The 16,024-nt window shown below is 44.8% G+C and overlaps 1 protein-coding gene across 12 annotated transcripts in view; it reads left to right on the plus strand.

Moving 5' to 3' along the window:
- Positions 1-15,597, plus strand: part of SETD4 (SET domain containing 4) — a 35,290-nt gene extending 19,693 nt beyond the window's left edge. For 9 of the 12 annotated variants that reach the window (XM_019730283.3, XM_088794681.1, XM_019730286.3 and 6 more), the window contains 8 exons: positions 1,773-1,810; positions 4,001-4,089; positions 5,660-6,089; positions 8,159-8,333; positions 10,150-10,231; positions 11,090-11,170; positions 13,357-13,480; positions 14,117-15,597. In XM_019730283.3, the coding sequence (XP_019585842.3) occupies positions 1,773-1,810; positions 4,001-4,089; positions 5,660-6,089; positions 8,159-8,333; positions 10,150-10,231; positions 11,090-11,170; positions 13,357-13,480; positions 14,117-14,251 (1,154 nt within the window). In that variant the 3' untranslated portion in view covers positions 14,252-15,597. The remainder of the gene's footprint in view (positions 1-1,772; positions 1,811-4,000; positions 4,090-5,659; positions 6,090-8,158; positions 8,334-10,149; positions 10,232-11,089; positions 11,171-13,356; positions 13,481-14,116) is intronic. The other 3 variants (XM_088794683.1, XM_088794682.1, XM_074325603.2) reach the window with 3 other exon arrangements.
- The last annotated feature ends 427 nt before the right edge of the window (positions 15,598-16,024 follow it).

Raw genomic sequence — 16,024 nt, forward strand, 5'->3', positions numbered from 1 at the left:
ATGCCCCCGATTAGTCCAGTACCCCCCGGCACTGTACATAGTTGTTGCAACATTATTGACTATATTCTCTATGTTCTACTTAACGTCCCCATGACTGTTTTGTAACTACCAATTTGTATTTTTTAATCCCTTCACCTTTTCACCCAGCTTCTCACCCCCTCTCCCTTCTGGCAACCATCAGTTTGTTCTCTGTATCTATGAGTCTGTTCATGTTTTATTTGTTCATTTGTTTTGTTCTTTAGATTCCACATGTATGATAGGACTCTCACATTTATGGGAGTCTGTCAAAATGTATAAAATTCTGGGGAATTAATCTGTTTGTGGAGGGGCGAGGCAAGGCTCCCAAGGTGCTACGTAGCAGGAGTCAGTGTTTATACTCTCACCTGATTTATGCTTTGGGAGTTGACTATTTCCTTTTACCACCAAAGCGCTGGCCTTATCTGAGCCTCCCACGTGGGTTTGTTTAACAGAAATTTGAAGGCAGCGAGAGGTCTGTGAGAAGCTTGACTCTTACAAGATCCTAAGGGTCACTTCCTACCTTGCCTTAGGAAGTGCAGGTTACTGTGACCTGGTTTCTGACGTTGAACACTATATTACAGAAATACAGGTATCTTCCAGACTCATGCCATATGCCAGCTTACGCCCATATATATGTTTGGAGAGACATTTCCACTTAAATTAGCACGAGTCTTTTAAAGGATGGCACCATAGAAACAAAATCCTTTCATTAGTAATTGATTCCAGGGAGGGTTCTGGCCCACTGGGATGCTTGGCTCTACCATGGGACACACAGAAAAAATTCAGTAATGTCTTAAACCAAAAGCATATGTCTGATAACAGTATGCTTCTTGGTGTGGGATGTTAGACTTATGAAAGCAAATTTGCCAGACACCTGATGCAGGACGTGAGGCACGAATTCCCCCAGCCACCGGGAGCTCCCAGTGGTCCCACAGACACTGACCTCTGCTGAATTATATTCCCCCCTTAGCCGAGAGAAACAAGGTCAAGAAGTCTGAATTTGAAGAGATGAATACTTTCGACCCCCTTTAATACTTGTGGGTCATACTAGACCTGTGCCCGCCCGAAACACTGTCATCTGACTGCTGTAGGAGGGCAGCTTCGGGCACAGGGGTAACCTCTGGATGTCGGTGCTGGTGACAGTGGAGCTGGTGAACTTGCTGTTGTGTCTGTGCTCTGGCCAAGGCCGTGGCTCGCGGGCAGCAGCTGGCCCTGGGTCTATTCCGCCCAGCTCGCCTAGGGAAGGAGAGCACGCTTAATGGGTTGCCTCGTCGGGGAGGGGAGGGTGTAGTCCACAGGCTTTGTGGGACCTGACTGGATGTTACTGGTCAGTCACAGAGGTCTCAGTCTCATTGCTGGGGACGGCTGGGTTGTGGTAGTGGGTAAGTGTGGCCTGAGGTCTCTGAGGTTGGGTGAGCATTAGGGGTAGGCTGCCCGTACCAGCCGGTGGCCCCCAGGGGAGAGAGTCCAGCTTACAGGCTCCTGTAAGAGACCCAGCAGCAGATCTGTATAAAGCCCGTGATCTTTAGGTCGCGACTCTGAAGCTTACTTTGCCCTTCAGTGATTACAAAACAAACCCCAAAGGAAGTCGGGACATTTTCCAGAATAGCTTCTTGATCCTCTGGGAATCCAAGGATGCGAGACTTCAGCTTTGTATAATTTTGAAGTTCGTTCACCTCTTTTATTCAAAACGGTATCTCTGAGACCTTGAGGATATACTAGGCTTTACCCTTTTTCCATCTTTGTGTTCCTAGGTACAGGAAGAGGGCTGATGAGCAAAACGTCCCTGCGGGTGAGAATTTCTCTCATATCCTTGAAATCCAATGTAGATGTTGCTGCTTTGTTTTGGTGATTCAAATCACGTGAGTTAAAAATATTTCAGACATGGAGGCATTTTTTCTATCTAATGGATATGTTTGAGTTCAATTCTGTCTGTTGGAATTAAGTTTGCTGCGTATAAGAGACAAACCCAAAGTAACAATGCTTAAACTGAGCAGTTTATTTTGCTATCATGTAAATGAGCCTGGATAGGCAGACCTGGGCTGGCGTGGTCCCATGGCCATCAGAGGCCCTGATTCCTTCTAGCTCTGTACCCATGTCCTTGGAGGGACCCCTACACCCTCAGGTCCCGGATATAGAACCTGGACCTTGAGCAGCGGGACCGAGCAAGGGGGTGAGGAAGGGCAGACTTTCTCCTGTCGAGGAAATTCTAACCCCGTCTCATCTGCCAGTGACCAGGGACATGGCCCAGCCAGCTGTGAGGGAAGTGAGACGTGGGGTCCTTTCCCTGTCACTGTGCCGTTCCAATGGGATTGCAGTGGAGAGGAGAAGGAGAGAAGGCATGTTGGGGCAGGCAGCGAGCAGGCTCCGTCAACAAATTACAGAAATCAGATCATATTTTAAACATGCCAGGGAGGGAGCTGCCCTCCTCTGAGAGGCTGTGCTGAGTCAAGTAAGTAGAAGCTGAGCCAGCAGAGGGAGGAGGCCTCGGAGCCTCGGAACCCGTCTTGCCCAGGATGCCTTCAGCCATCTGTGGCTCCGGAGGGAGCACAGCCCCAACCCTCTGGGCTTCTGCTTCCTCACCTGGAAAACGGGAAGTGAATGACAGATGATCTCCAAGGTCTATTTTCCTTCTCCCTGTGCTGTTTTCTGTAAAGCTACAGTTTTCTGCAAGCTACAAATTCATTCCTTAACTTATTTTTAATTATTTAAAAATTATTTATTTTTAATTCCTTAACTTACATAAAACCCAGCTATGTACATATATTTAGCCTAAAGAATGGTAGCTTTTAATGTTGTAATTCTATTATGCTATTTTTATTTTTTTTAAATTTTTAATTGTGGTAAAATGTACATAACATAAAATTTACCACCTTAACCATTTTGAGGTGTACAGCTCAATAGTATGAAGCAATTCACATTGTTTTGCAATATTTTTATTTTTTGAACAGAGGTGTAATTGACTTCATTCTGTAGCAGAATTTGCGGAGGAGAAATAAAGCTCTTATGTATACAGCAGTAACTATAGGTTTTGTTTGTTTAGATCATGAAATGATAATTGGCAGTTGCTTTACATGTACTTTAAAAAAGTTTGAAAGGTATGATAGTTCTTTTTTTTATGTACTTTTTTTTACGTGTACTTTTAAATATGGCCTTTTTGTTAAACTTGACACGTAATGAAATGCGTAGATTTTAAGTGTCTAGTTTGTTGAGTCTTTTTTCTTCTTCTTATACACCTTTTTTTTTTTTTTTTTAAGGAGGGCACAGCTCACAGTGGCCCGTGCAGGGATCAAACCGGCAACCTTGGTGTTATTAGCACCACGCTCTAACCCACTGAGCTAACCGGCCACCGAGAGATTTACCCCAGTCAAGATAAAGAACATTTTATTGTGTGGCTTTTTTTTTTTCAATCAGAAAGTTATGGGTGTCAGAACAGGAAGGGATGGTAGTGATCATTCAGCTTAATCTCAATTGACATGAGGAAACCAGAAATTGCACCCAGACGATTTTTGCCTGAGATTTTTTCACCAGCTCAGATGCCAGTGTGGGGACAGAGTCTCAGAGAGCAGTTTCCAGGCTCTCGGCCTCACGTGGAAAGGTGCTGGCTCGGGTAGTAGACAGCCGTCAGCTGTGGCTAGTTTGCCATCAGCTGTAACCAGTTAGCCATTAGCCACTGATATAACTGCCGCAGCTGCGTTGGTTAGTTGGTCGGTTGGTTGGCAGGCAGAGAAGCGGACGGCAGGTTGCAGGTCATGTGGATCCAGCCTCCAGTGAGACTATAGTGGTGTGACTCCCCTACCTATGGCTACCTGTGTTGGAGCAGCCTGATCTGCATCTGTTGACTCGGCTCCTTGGTGGTCTGTGGGTGGGTTGTCCTGGGTTCTTAGTAGGTGATGGTGGAATTAAGGACTTGAAAAGACACATACTCGCGTGTCCTTCCCAAAGCATGGACTTTCTAAACTTTCCTTTCTCTTCTGATAAGGAGGGACAGGTGATTATTTCGTTGCCCGAGAGTTGCCTGATCACCACGGACACAGTGATGAGGAGCTACTTAGGGGCGTACGTTGCTAAGTAAGTGACCACTGACAGGCTCATCTGGTGCAGGAGCTTCTCCTTTGACGTCTGGGTCCTTGGCCAGTGTGTCACCTAAGGCAGGGTTCAGTAGGAGCAGCCCCTTTGCATAGGCAGCAGACATCTGAAATGATGTCTGTGAAGTTTGTGCTTAATTCATTGTAAACTGCATTTTATAAAGGTCTTTAATTGGCGGCCTGGGATGTGGGTTTGAATCCTGCTCTATTGCTTACTAGAAAATGAAGACTAGATGGGATAACAGAGGTACATCATGGCGGGGTGTCTTAACTCATAGTAGCCTGTTCTCCTTCATAGTAGAGCTTGACAAATGTTAATTACTCTCTTTTATTTTTACTCTTATTGTACTTGCTTGAATTCTCTTTCAACTATGAAGGGCTGTTGACGTTACGAAAGTGTCAGTGTTCCTTAGCATAGAAGAGGGGAGGTCGGCCTGGGAGTGGGGACTGTCTGGCTTGTCTTATAGCGGCCTCTGTTTGGGGGCTTTCTGAGGACAGTGTGGGTGAGAGCCTCAGCAGGAGGCGTTTCTAAATCTTGAGGGTTGAGAGATTGTATTGCTTCTTAACCCAGGGTGACTTCTGGGCTTTCCTCTCTGGCTGATGTATATTTATTGGCCTGAGGAGAAGCACGGATGCTCTTAGTATTAATGTTTTCCGTATCATTCTGAAATTTTGAGTTGAATGTATGGTAGTATAAGAATCTGAAACTTTGAAGAATTAATGTAAAGTTTTTCTAAATACATTCATGCAACATGAGATCTTTATAGGTCACAAATAAAAATGCCGCGATGTATAATTTGCAATAGAATGGGTAAGTTTAGGAACAAAAGCTTTAGAACTGTAATAATATATAATGAGCTTTTATTATTAGGGTGGTGCAAAAGTAATTGCGGTTTTTGCATTTTTAACCTTTTAAACCGCAATTACTTTTGCACCAACTTAATACCGTATATATTTTTCCGTCTAGGTTAGTATCATACAGTAGAACTTATGCCGTGATAGAAATGCTTCAATTCACTCTGTGTTGTCCAGTGTGGCAGCTAGTAGCCACGTATAGGCATTGAGCATTTGAAATGTGGCCAGTGTGACTGAGGAATTGAATTTTCAACATTTAATTTTAAATAACTAAAATTGAAATACGTAACTACTCATTCCCAGTGGATGGGGCAAGTCCAGGTTCTTTCCACCCCCAAGTTTTATGTCATTACCCATATGAAACAAGTGGACTTCCAAAAGCTTTAAAACTAAAGAGACAAGTTGGGAGCAAACAGGTGTTTGCAAAGAAAAGGAATCTTTTGCAAACAAAGCTGGGTTAGTGAGTCAGCTCCTTTATTGGTGTGACTTGCTCAGAGCACTTATATTTGCGGGAAGATGGGAAGAGGAGAGCCTCGGGGGAGGAAGAGCCCCCTCGGTGCATTATGGAAACTGGGTGTCCTGACGCTGTGGCACAGTCCCTCTGGGAGCAGAGCAAACCTCTAGGATGTCTGCATCTTTTGCTTACCCCATATTTTGAATAAAAGTAAGTCCTTTAATCGGGCTTTTCATTGTAAAAGGTGGCAGCCTCATCCGTCTCCGCTGCTGGCTCTGTGCACCTTTTTAGTTGCAGAAAAGCATGCTGGGACTCGTTCTCCCTGGAAGCCTTACCTGGAGATTTTACCGAAGACGTACACCTGCCCTGTTTGTTTGGAGCCGGAAGTGGTGAATCTTCTTCCCAAACCTTTGAAAGCAAAGGCCAGAGAGCAGAGAACCCACGTGCAGGAGTTCTTTACTTCCTCCAGAGACTTTTTCTCTTCCCTGCAGCCTCTGTTTTCTGAGGCTGTTGAGAACATCTTTAGCTACAGCGCCCTCCTGTGGGCGTGGTGCACCGTCAACACCAGAGCTGTGTACATGAAGCTCGGGCGGAGGCAGTGCTTTTCTGCAGAGCCAGACACCTGTGCACTCGCCCCATACCTGGATCTGCTGAATCACAGCCCAGAGGTCCAGGTGAGAAGTTGACAAGTGGATACATGTTCCGTTTTGATTGGAAGGACTCTGACATGTAGAACCTGTGACTTTGACTAGTGAGTGAAACCACCGGGAACAGTGTAGCTGGCTTTAGGTAAACCTACCTGCCGTCAGGTATGCTCCTGTCTCCTCCCGTCCCCATTTTCCTTCCTGGCATCCTGTTCCTTTGCCCAGGTTTCCTTCAGGGCTCTCCAGGCCCACACATCCTGGTGCTATATCCACTGGATGGGCTTAACCAGCCGCCTGCCCCTCCCTCCCTCACCTTGGTGCAGAGTCTTCCTTCCTCCTTCTAGAACTGTCCTACTCCCTTTTAAACGTGGTGGCCTTGCTGTCATCTGTCATCGTGGCAGTCGTCACTGATCGACTTGCTACTTCCTGCTCTGAGCTCTGCAGTCTTAGAGGACGGGGACTTTGCCTTGTTCTTCTTTGTAATCCCAGTGCTCAGCACAGGGCCTTGCACATAGTAGGCCTTCAGTAACCCTTTATGGAATTTGTGGGGAAAAGGAGTCTGGGAAGTAATTGATGAAGCCCGCTTTGGGGGATGGTCACAGATGTCGTGTTCCCTAGGCCCTCTCGGTGGCACATAAAGGAGGTGATTATATGCTGGGGAAAGGCCTGGCCTTGAGGGTGAAGGATGTCCGCGGTCCGCTCACCTGTACGCCATGCGTGTACCCTCGGTGGCACCTGGCCGGGACCCAGGCTCGTGCTGTCGTCTTCACACCCCACGTTCCCCTGAGAAGATGGATGATGCCTGGTTAGTCCGCTGCCAGTGAGAGGAGCGCGTGGGGAGGCCCTGCCCTCACTGTGCTTTCTGACGCCAGGACGCTCTCCTGACTTGTGTGCTGTTACTTCTCTAAGAAGATGCATTTCTAACAACATTAAGCAAAGGAGGCCAAGATTAGAAGGCTCTTTCTGTGGTTGTCAATGAAATAATGTCTGGGGTGTGTAGTACAATAGGGTACTGTGTACAGGGGCTCAGCCAGGCCCCGCTGGTGTGACTTTAGTTTTACGGGGCTGTTAGTCACTTAGGAGTGTAGGGCACTGCATACTGCAGCTGTGGGCATGTGGCTGAGGGCCCTGGAAAGGCCTCAAATATTTACTCTCTGGCCCTTATGGAAAAAGCTTACTGGCCCACGGTCCAGAGTGCATGGCAGCTGGCTTTTGGCGTGAAACTCCAAACCATGGCCCTGATCTGTTGTTGATGGCACAAGGTAGGCATTTCATTCAGCCTGGTACTCATCCTCACCTCACTGGGGTTTGCTGCTAAGTAAGGAGGCCTCAGTGCTTGCACCCACTCCCTACTGTGGGGAGCAGTTAGGTCTTCTTGGTATTTTCCTCTATACCTATCGGCTAACAAAATTGTCACAAAAATTCATATGACAGTATCAGCCAATGTCATGCTGCTCAAAGGCTGGGTATTGTAAGACCTGAAATTTTATGTGCTGCCTTGACATCTTTGGGCTTCACAGGGCCCAAAGCCTGACCGGATACTCCCCAACCTGGCAGGAAAGGCTTCCCACCTGGCTCGTTGCTCCATCAGCCAGACTAGCTACATCCCACCTGGTCCTCAGCCTAACAGGTTTCACCTGCCAGCCCTCGAAATTATTCAAACAAGCAAATCACATCTTCCCACGGGAACCGGGGGAACCAGTAACCTCTTGTTACTACAAAGCCCACTCCCCATGGTCCCTGCTGGCCACTCTGCTCCTGAGTGCAGCCCTGTGTCACCCTCCAGGGCACACTGCAGCTTTGCCCCGCCAGGCTGTACATGTGCCACATAAACTGCTGTCAGTCACATCTGTCCATTGTCAGGTTGTGTGTGTTCGGCCATCCTCAGAACCCTGGGCAGGATTCCCTCCCTCACCAGTGGGGTGAAGTCGAGGTGAACAAAGGCAGAGTGCAGACGTGGCGTTTGGGCCACATGTGGTTAAATTCAGTGATGGGTGTTTGAAAGCTACATCTGGCTTCAATTGGTACAGTAACTTCATCTTTTTAGTTTTACTCTTTGCGTTTAAAAAAAAAAATCTTTTAATGATTTTCCTTTCAAGGTAAAAGCAGCTTTTAATGAGGAAACTTGCTGTTATGAAATCAGAACAGCTTCCAGGTGTAGACAGCACGAGGAGGTGTTCATCTGCTACGGCCCTCACGATAACCAGCGGCTGCTCCTGGAGTATGGATTCGTTTCCACGCGTAATCCTCATGCTTGTGTTTATGTCTCAGAAGGTTAGAATTAACTTTGGTTCTTACCACAAAGTGACACAAATTTTTTTTCTCCATTGCAGATGTGGTTATTTTAAATTTTAATAAAAATGGCAAATCTTAAAATGCATATCATTTATTTTCCCTGAGGTAGGCTAGCCTTACTCGTACTGACCACACACTTTCAGTATTGAAGTAAAAACAGTAAAGCTTTGATCGATATTGAGGATAAGAACTGAGAATGGTTTTATCGCATTAGGTCAGACAATACAATGGAAGGCAAGGAAAACTGCTATGGACATAAATACAATATTAACAGATGGAAAGAAAAGGAAATTTTTGTGACAGAGACAAAATTTTAGTGACAGAGACATTGTTACTGTCACTGACTAGGATTAGGGCGCAACCAATAGAAAATATTAAGCACCTAGTGTGTGGAAGGCACTGTGCTGATCACAGAGATAAATATATCACACACACCTTGTTTGGGGGTTTAATGCCATGATGAACTATTGATTTCATTTATGTTCTTTTATCGTCTAGGTAGCCATTATCATTGGTATTGCTATTTCGTTTTATTATTGTTAGTTTCAGGTGTACAAAACAATGTAATAGACGTTTACACCCCTCACAAAGTGATAGCCCTTCCCCCATTCTACTATCTCTCTGACATTGTATATAACTGTTACAGTACCAACAACTCTATTCCCTATGCTGTACTCCACATCCTGTGTGTGTGTATATATACATATATATATATATGTGTGTGTGTATATATATATATATATTAAATTATTGTTGACATTTAGTATTATTCAGCTTCAGGTGGAAAGTGCAGTGGTCAGGCATCTACACCATCCATGAAATGGTCTCTCTAATAAGCGCAGTGCCCATCTAATACCCTATTTTGTAGAGTATCAGATGGGTATTGCTATTTTTAAAATAATAATTGAGCTCTTCAATTTATGCTATGAAAATTCCAAATATAGCATGAAAAACAGTGCATCGCAGGCTGATTTTTTCCCCCCTTCTCCTGAAGCAGCAGAGACAGTTTTCTAGGTTGAAGACCTGGCCAGAGATTTGTTGAGTGTATAATTTGAGGTAGTTTTAATATAAGTTCTGATGGAAATAGAAACTCGATTGAGGTGATACTACACCACCCTTTAGGCAGAATAATGTTATTTATCAAAATAAAATAGAAAAGCAAAAATGGCCTGGCTGGTTCTTTTAGAAAACTAGCTTTGAGATTAGCCTCATATAATCAGAATAACTTTAATATTGGTGACCATGAAATACTGATTTGTGAACAAAATTTATGTGTCAGTTATTTTTACATTTGAAAAAGAAACACAAATATAAAAAGTAATTTAAAAATAGAAAAAGCCCTCATTACCTTATGGCTCCAAGTAACTGTTAATTTTTATATTCACTTTCAGTTGTTTATGATTACAATCACTAGTGTCCGGACAGTTTTGAATTCTGGCTTTTAAAAACTTAATACTGTAAACATTTCCTCGTGTTTGTACAGAGCCTACACTTTTGGTGATGTAACTTCCCAGCTGTCCTGCTCATGGCTTAGTGACCTGGTTTTGTTGGTCGGTTTGCTTAGTGGCCGCATGAGCTGAGGTTGTGGATGTTTGGTTCCCTGCCCTGGAATTCTTGTAGCTTTTCAAGGGCTAATTATGATCTCACTGAGTTGGACCTGAGTAGTTTTTTTTTTTTTTTGGTATGAATTAGGCAAACTGTTTACTTATGTCTTGTTTGCTAAGCTGAGAAGGAAAGGTCTATATTTTTGTCTGAATTATACCCTAAATCTCAGTCTGATTTTTTTTTAATGTAGATATACTTGTTAAGTATCTTCCATCAACAGATAAACAGATGAACAAAAAGATTTCCATTTTAAAGGATCATGGCTTTATAGAGTAAGTGTTTCTTTCTCTCAAAATTATTCCTTCAGAAAATTTTGATGAAAAATTGAGGGTTAGGGTTTCTAGAGGTGTGACATACCTCCTGACTCGCACCACTTGACAGGTAGGTATTTATTGAGCACTTACTATGTGCAGTAAATTGTGTTTGATGTTGTGGGCACACAAGGAGTGGAAGATACTTTTCAAGAAAGTTTGTTTCTTTGCCCTGTACATGTTGGAAACATAAGGTACCCACTTGAAATATTAAATTACTGTACCAGAAAAGAGCCCTACATGGATTGATTGGTGGCCCAGTGTGTTTGTCTCTGACCTGGGGTGGGGTGGGATGGCACTGGGCTCCTCCTGGGGGCCAGGCTGGCCTCAGTCACCCACCTGTGGGGCAGCCAGGTGATTCCAGCCGAATGGGATAAACAAGGTCAAGGCTCTCCCTTTCAAATATTCTTCTGTCGATAAAACTAAGCTTTAACTAATCCAGCCTCAGTACGAGGGCAGTCTAGCTGTAGTGGTTGCCATTTGGTCCCAAGGGTAACGCAGATTCTTCATCATTTGTCTCACTTGACCTGTGGCACGTGCCTTCTGGCTGTGGCCTCCTCATTGAAGTTCAGCTTCTTAACCAAAATAAATTGGAAAATCCTCTTTTTTTTTTAATTTTTATTTTTTAAAGAATTTTCTATTACTCAGGCTTTATTCTTAAGTGTTTGCAGACTTATTTTTTTCTTTTGTCTTTGTGACCAAATTCACAGGTTATATAATGTTTAGTACCCCTTTAAAAAAAGGTTGGGCTCCTTAGCCATTTGCCATGGTGTCATGAAGTACTGAAATGACGGATTTGTCTTTGCTTTTTTACTTTAGAAACTTGACATTTGGATGGGATGGACCATCTTGGAGGCTGCTCACAGCTCTTAAGTTGTTATGCCTGGAAGCTTCAGTATTGTAAGTTTCACGTGTGTTGGTCACGAGCTGTAGTTATAATCAGGAATGCAATTGTGCATATTGGGGTTGCGTATTCTTTAGGTAACTTGCCTATGTGGTGAGTGTTTCAGTACTAAGTTTTCACCACTTCTGGAATTCTGGTTTTAGCATCATAATCAGAGTGCATGGTCCTGGGAACTTTGTAGTGCACCCAGATATGTCCCCCTGGTGACATGCCACCTGTTGTGTTGTTCAGGGGAAACGCGCCCAAAGGGTGTGCATGGGACCTGTTCAGAGGAAGCGCTCTGAGTAGGTAGTTTGTTCCCAGGAGCAAACAGAGCTCCTGATGAAGGGCCCCCCTGGTTCTGCCCCAGGGGCAGCTCAGACCTCTGGCCCTGGGGAGGCCTGGGTGTTTCTCTGGGGGGTCAGGTGGAGGGGCCCTTGATGGACACCGCAGCCTGCGGAGGCCCTAATGTTTCCTGGGCCTTTGGGTCCTCAGCTCACACAGCTGTGTGTGCCCAGCCCACAGCTCCTTCAGCCTGGGCTTGTCAGGGGGCCGGGGAGTAATGCCCACTATGGAGCAGAAGCTCAGGTGAGGAAACTGTGTGCAGGGAGGACTTCCTGGAGGTGGTGGGCCCCATCCTAGAGGAGCTGGGAGGACTCAATGAGACGATGCCTGGAAATCACCCTGAGCATGGAGCCCACAAGTAGCTGGCGCTCATTTAATGAAGCCTGTTACGTTGTTATGATACTGCTTCCTTGTTCTTCTGTAGAAACTCAGGGAGAAAATTGCTCCCTGGTCTCAACACCAGAAATAGCTGTTTATTCTCAGCAGATGGTGGATTTGTCTTACAGACACCGTGACTTTGTATCTGATGTGTTTCCCTCCTTATTGCTCACTAGGAAACTCAGAGGCAGATTTGCGGTCCACTGAATGTGCAGGATTTTAAGGCAGCCATGTATCCTGGTTGCTGTGTCTTTCCTTCTCTCCTCTCATCTTTCTTTTGTCTTATTTTCCCTGTCTACTCATCTTGCATTTATTTTCTCTCTTGTGTACCTACGTAAATGTCTTCATATCCTCTTGGAAAAAGATATGAGTCCTTTTCAGGAGAGAGAGAGAGAGAGAGAGAGAGAGAGAGAGAGAGAGAGAGAGATTTCTGCCTCTCATCAGCTGTGTGTGTGTGTGTGTGTGTGTGTGTGTGATTTCTGCCTCTCATTAGCTTTGCCACTTAGCGTGAGTTCTTTACTGGTCCTAATTTTCAGTTTCTTTGTGTCTAACATGGGGATAATGTTGCCTTTGCTAGACGGTTGTGAAGATTAAATTAGATATGATTACGTACGAAACACGGTGCCTGGCGCATAGTAGTTTCCTTCCATTCTTTCCTGAAAACTCATCTATTCCTGAGGTTTCATCTGTCATCCCTAAAGCTGAAGACATCTGAGACTTTATTTCCTTTGTGGCTGGTCAGCTGTTTGAGTTTCTACTGAGTTTCTAAGCACCTTCTGTGTACTTCCACTCGGATACTGCAAGTCTTTCCCCTTCTGAGCTGCTTCCACTTCAGATTCTCCGTGTCTGGAATCTGTTCCTCCACCCTCTTTCTTCTTGGCATAGAGCTGGCTCTGCCACCTTCCGGCTCGGCATCCTGCTGTGGCTCCCTCTGGCCTACCCTGAAACCCTGCACTCTGCCTGCAGATCTGGCCCCACCTGCCCTCCGAACCGCATGGCCTCTGAGCCTCTGTAGTTCAAAACAGGACTGAGCTGCATGCAGAGAAGGGCTTCACTTAGATTCCTCCTTTGATCCTTAGAGCATCTTCCTTTGTGAAATATGTTCCATTCAGTTTGCCATGTTTTAGGAAAGACTGTCACTCAAAGAGAGGATACTCGGCCGCCTTTTGCTCCTTAGGCCTTTTGCTGTGGACTCACCATCCTGTTCTCCTTCTGTATTCCCGTGGCTGGTGGAGGTGACTGACCACTTACTAGGTGCCTGACACAGGATTGCGTGATAATAAAAGAGTGCCAGTCCCCTCTCTTCTTCCTCTCAGCAACTGCATGTATGTGGTGGGAGTTAGGGAAGCTGCGTATGAATGAGTTTTATTACGCTTCTGGAAAGGTGGGAGAGGAATTTGTGTGTTGTGTTGGGTGTAGAAGCCTTCTCTGTTTTTTTGTGAGCCTGCTGAAATGACCTCACTGAACATTTTGGTTCTAGTACGTGCTGGAAAAAAGTACTTCTTGGGGAAATAATTTCAGATACAAATGAGCAGACAAGTTTGGACATAGCCCAGAAAATATGCCATTATTTCATAGAGGAGACTAATGCTGTGCTTCAAAAGGTATGTTTCTGGAATTTTGCGTCTTTTTCTTACAGGAGTTATTTGTCCTATACATGTTGGGTGGGGCTGTTACACCTCCTTATGGGTTGTTTAATGGCTTAAATGAACATTGATGCAATCTGTTTTTCTGACTGTTAGCCTTGTGTCTGCACCTTTTAACAGGTAAAATTGTTGCATGAATTCTTGGTAATAGATATTTAAGTACTCTTTCCCTTTTAGTTTTATTTAGTAAATGTTTTAATTAAATGAGAAATCAGCTCATTTGAATGAAAACATTACTGGGATTACAAAATGTAATGAACCTTGATGACATTGTGCTAAGTGAAATAAGCCAGAATACAAGAAGACAAATACTCCATGATTCCACTTACGTGAGATGTCTAGACGACGTAAACTCATGGAGACAGAAAGTGAAGGTTACCAGGAGCTGGGGGGAGGGCGAAGTGGGAGTGATTGTCTAGTGGGCACACAGTTTCTGTTTGGGATAATAGAACAGTTCTGGAGTTGGATAGTGTTCATGGTTACATAACGTGTACTTAACACCCCTGAATTGTACATTTTAAAGTGGTCAAAATGGTAAATTTCAATTTATGTATATTTCATTACAATAAACATTTGTTTCAAAATAACTTCCAGGTTTCTCATATGAAAGATGAAGACGTGGCTTTGCTAAACCAACTAACTTTGGTGGAAACACTGCGGACAGAAGAGCTAAAGATTCTCCAGGCATCTGCTGAGCTCCTCCATAATTTGCAAACAGCGTTTACGTAACTTCACTGATGTGCTTGTGATCACCTCCTATGGTGGGTGTGATGACTTAAACATTTTAAAACTAGGCTTACTTTATGTAGAATCATGTATAGTCAATGGATGGTTTCTGTTAAACAATTACATACTTAATCCGGTTTCTTTAACTTTTTCTGGTCCGTGGGATGGAGTGGTGGCCCCTAGGACCTTGAAGGGTATCTGCAGGGGACAGAGCAGATGCTGGGGCTCCCGAGCTGTAAGTGAGGATAGATGTGCCGTGCTAATGGCACTTCCTCGTATCTCAAAATAAACAGCCGTCCTGAAGGAAGAAGTCTGAGAAAAGGACTGAACATGAGGAGAGAGGGAGGTGGTGAGGGACCGGGGTCAGCCGGCCTCCGTGTGTGGTCTTTCACTGGGTGTCCTGCTTCTTATCTGACTCAGCAGCTGGAAAAGGGCGAGAAGCTGTGCTTCTCTCCTGCTCTGATACCACTGGGTTCAGGGGTGCCCTGGCAGTGGGTGGGTTTGGAGGGGGGCGTATGGGGTAGTGCTCGGCAGTTCTGGGTGCCAGCCGGGCTTCTGCTGCTCTGAGCTCGGTCAGATCAATTGGAATTTTCCATGCTTGGTTTCCAGTCTGAGAATGAGATTGTTGGGCTGGAATGGGGGTTCCCTGTGCTGCAGCCCATTGCCCTCCAAACCCGACCCACCTGTGGCACCTGTGGTAGGCAGAGGCCCCAGGTGGTACGGTCCCTCCCCCTCCCAGCCGCACTGCTCTCTCAGAACCAGGAAATTAGATGATGAGAGGGCCCGTCCAGTGCTGACTGATTTTTATGAATGGGCAGTTAATTCGTCGTTACTAAATGAAGGAGAAAACTGGGGCCTGCCTCCTCATTCCTCCCTCTAGTTCAGTTTTCCAGAATGAGTTTAAATCTCTCGTCACCAACGTCCGTTCCCCGTGCTCTTTGTGGTGGGTGTTTAACTCTTTTATTCTGCTGCATTTCTCTCATTTTAATGGGGATTAGGATTAGGAGAAACATTTTTGTGGTCCGTTGGACATTTTGAATTATGTGTCTTTGCCTTTCTTTTTTAAATTATAAAAGCATTTTAGGCTATCGACTTCTCTCTGAGTACAGTTTTTATATAAAGTGTGCTCTGATGAGTACTTGTTAGATCTTGGCTCTGAATTTATACTTTTCACAGCGTTTCCATGCTTGTCAGTTAACATTCAGGACAACTGCGTGTGATTGGGGGATGGGGTGGGTCAGAGTAGGTATCATGTCATTGTCACAGAAGCAAATATGTGCTTATAATAAAAACTGGACCACACTGACACCTGAGACAATAACATTTATTAAATATTAGTAATACTGCAAGTCCTTTATGTGCAGTGGTTTTTGTTTCCTGTCTCTTTTATTTTATTCGTTTTAGGTGCACAAAACAAAGTACTGGTTAGACGTCTATCATTTATATCCCTCACACTGGGGCAGCCTCCTTCCCCCCATCCACTATCCCTCTGACATCTGTGTGCAGTATTTTATTTAAGCCTCGCAACTACCCCACTTTAAAAATAACGGGGGGGAAGAGATTGTCTAAGATTGCACACCTAGTACATGGTAGAGTGGAAATGCCCACTCAGTGTGCCCTTGGACCACTGGCCACAGCGTTGCTGTGTTTGTGTCCAGAATTTGCCGTGCTGTCCTGACAAGGGGTGAGTTCACGGTTCCATGCCTTCATCTCTGTTTTCAGCGGGCATGGTACGTGCAGAAAGTGGAGCTGCTTAGACTTCTTACGCAAGCATTA

This window comes from Rhinolophus sinicus, chromosome 17 (genome assembly GCF_057876585.1).
Source record: "Rhinolophus sinicus isolate RSI-liver-muscle chromosome 17, RSI-T2T, whole genome shotgun sequence".
NCBI classification, from domain to species: Eukaryota; Metazoa; Chordata; class Mammalia; order Chiroptera; family Rhinolophidae; genus Rhinolophus; species Rhinolophus sinicus.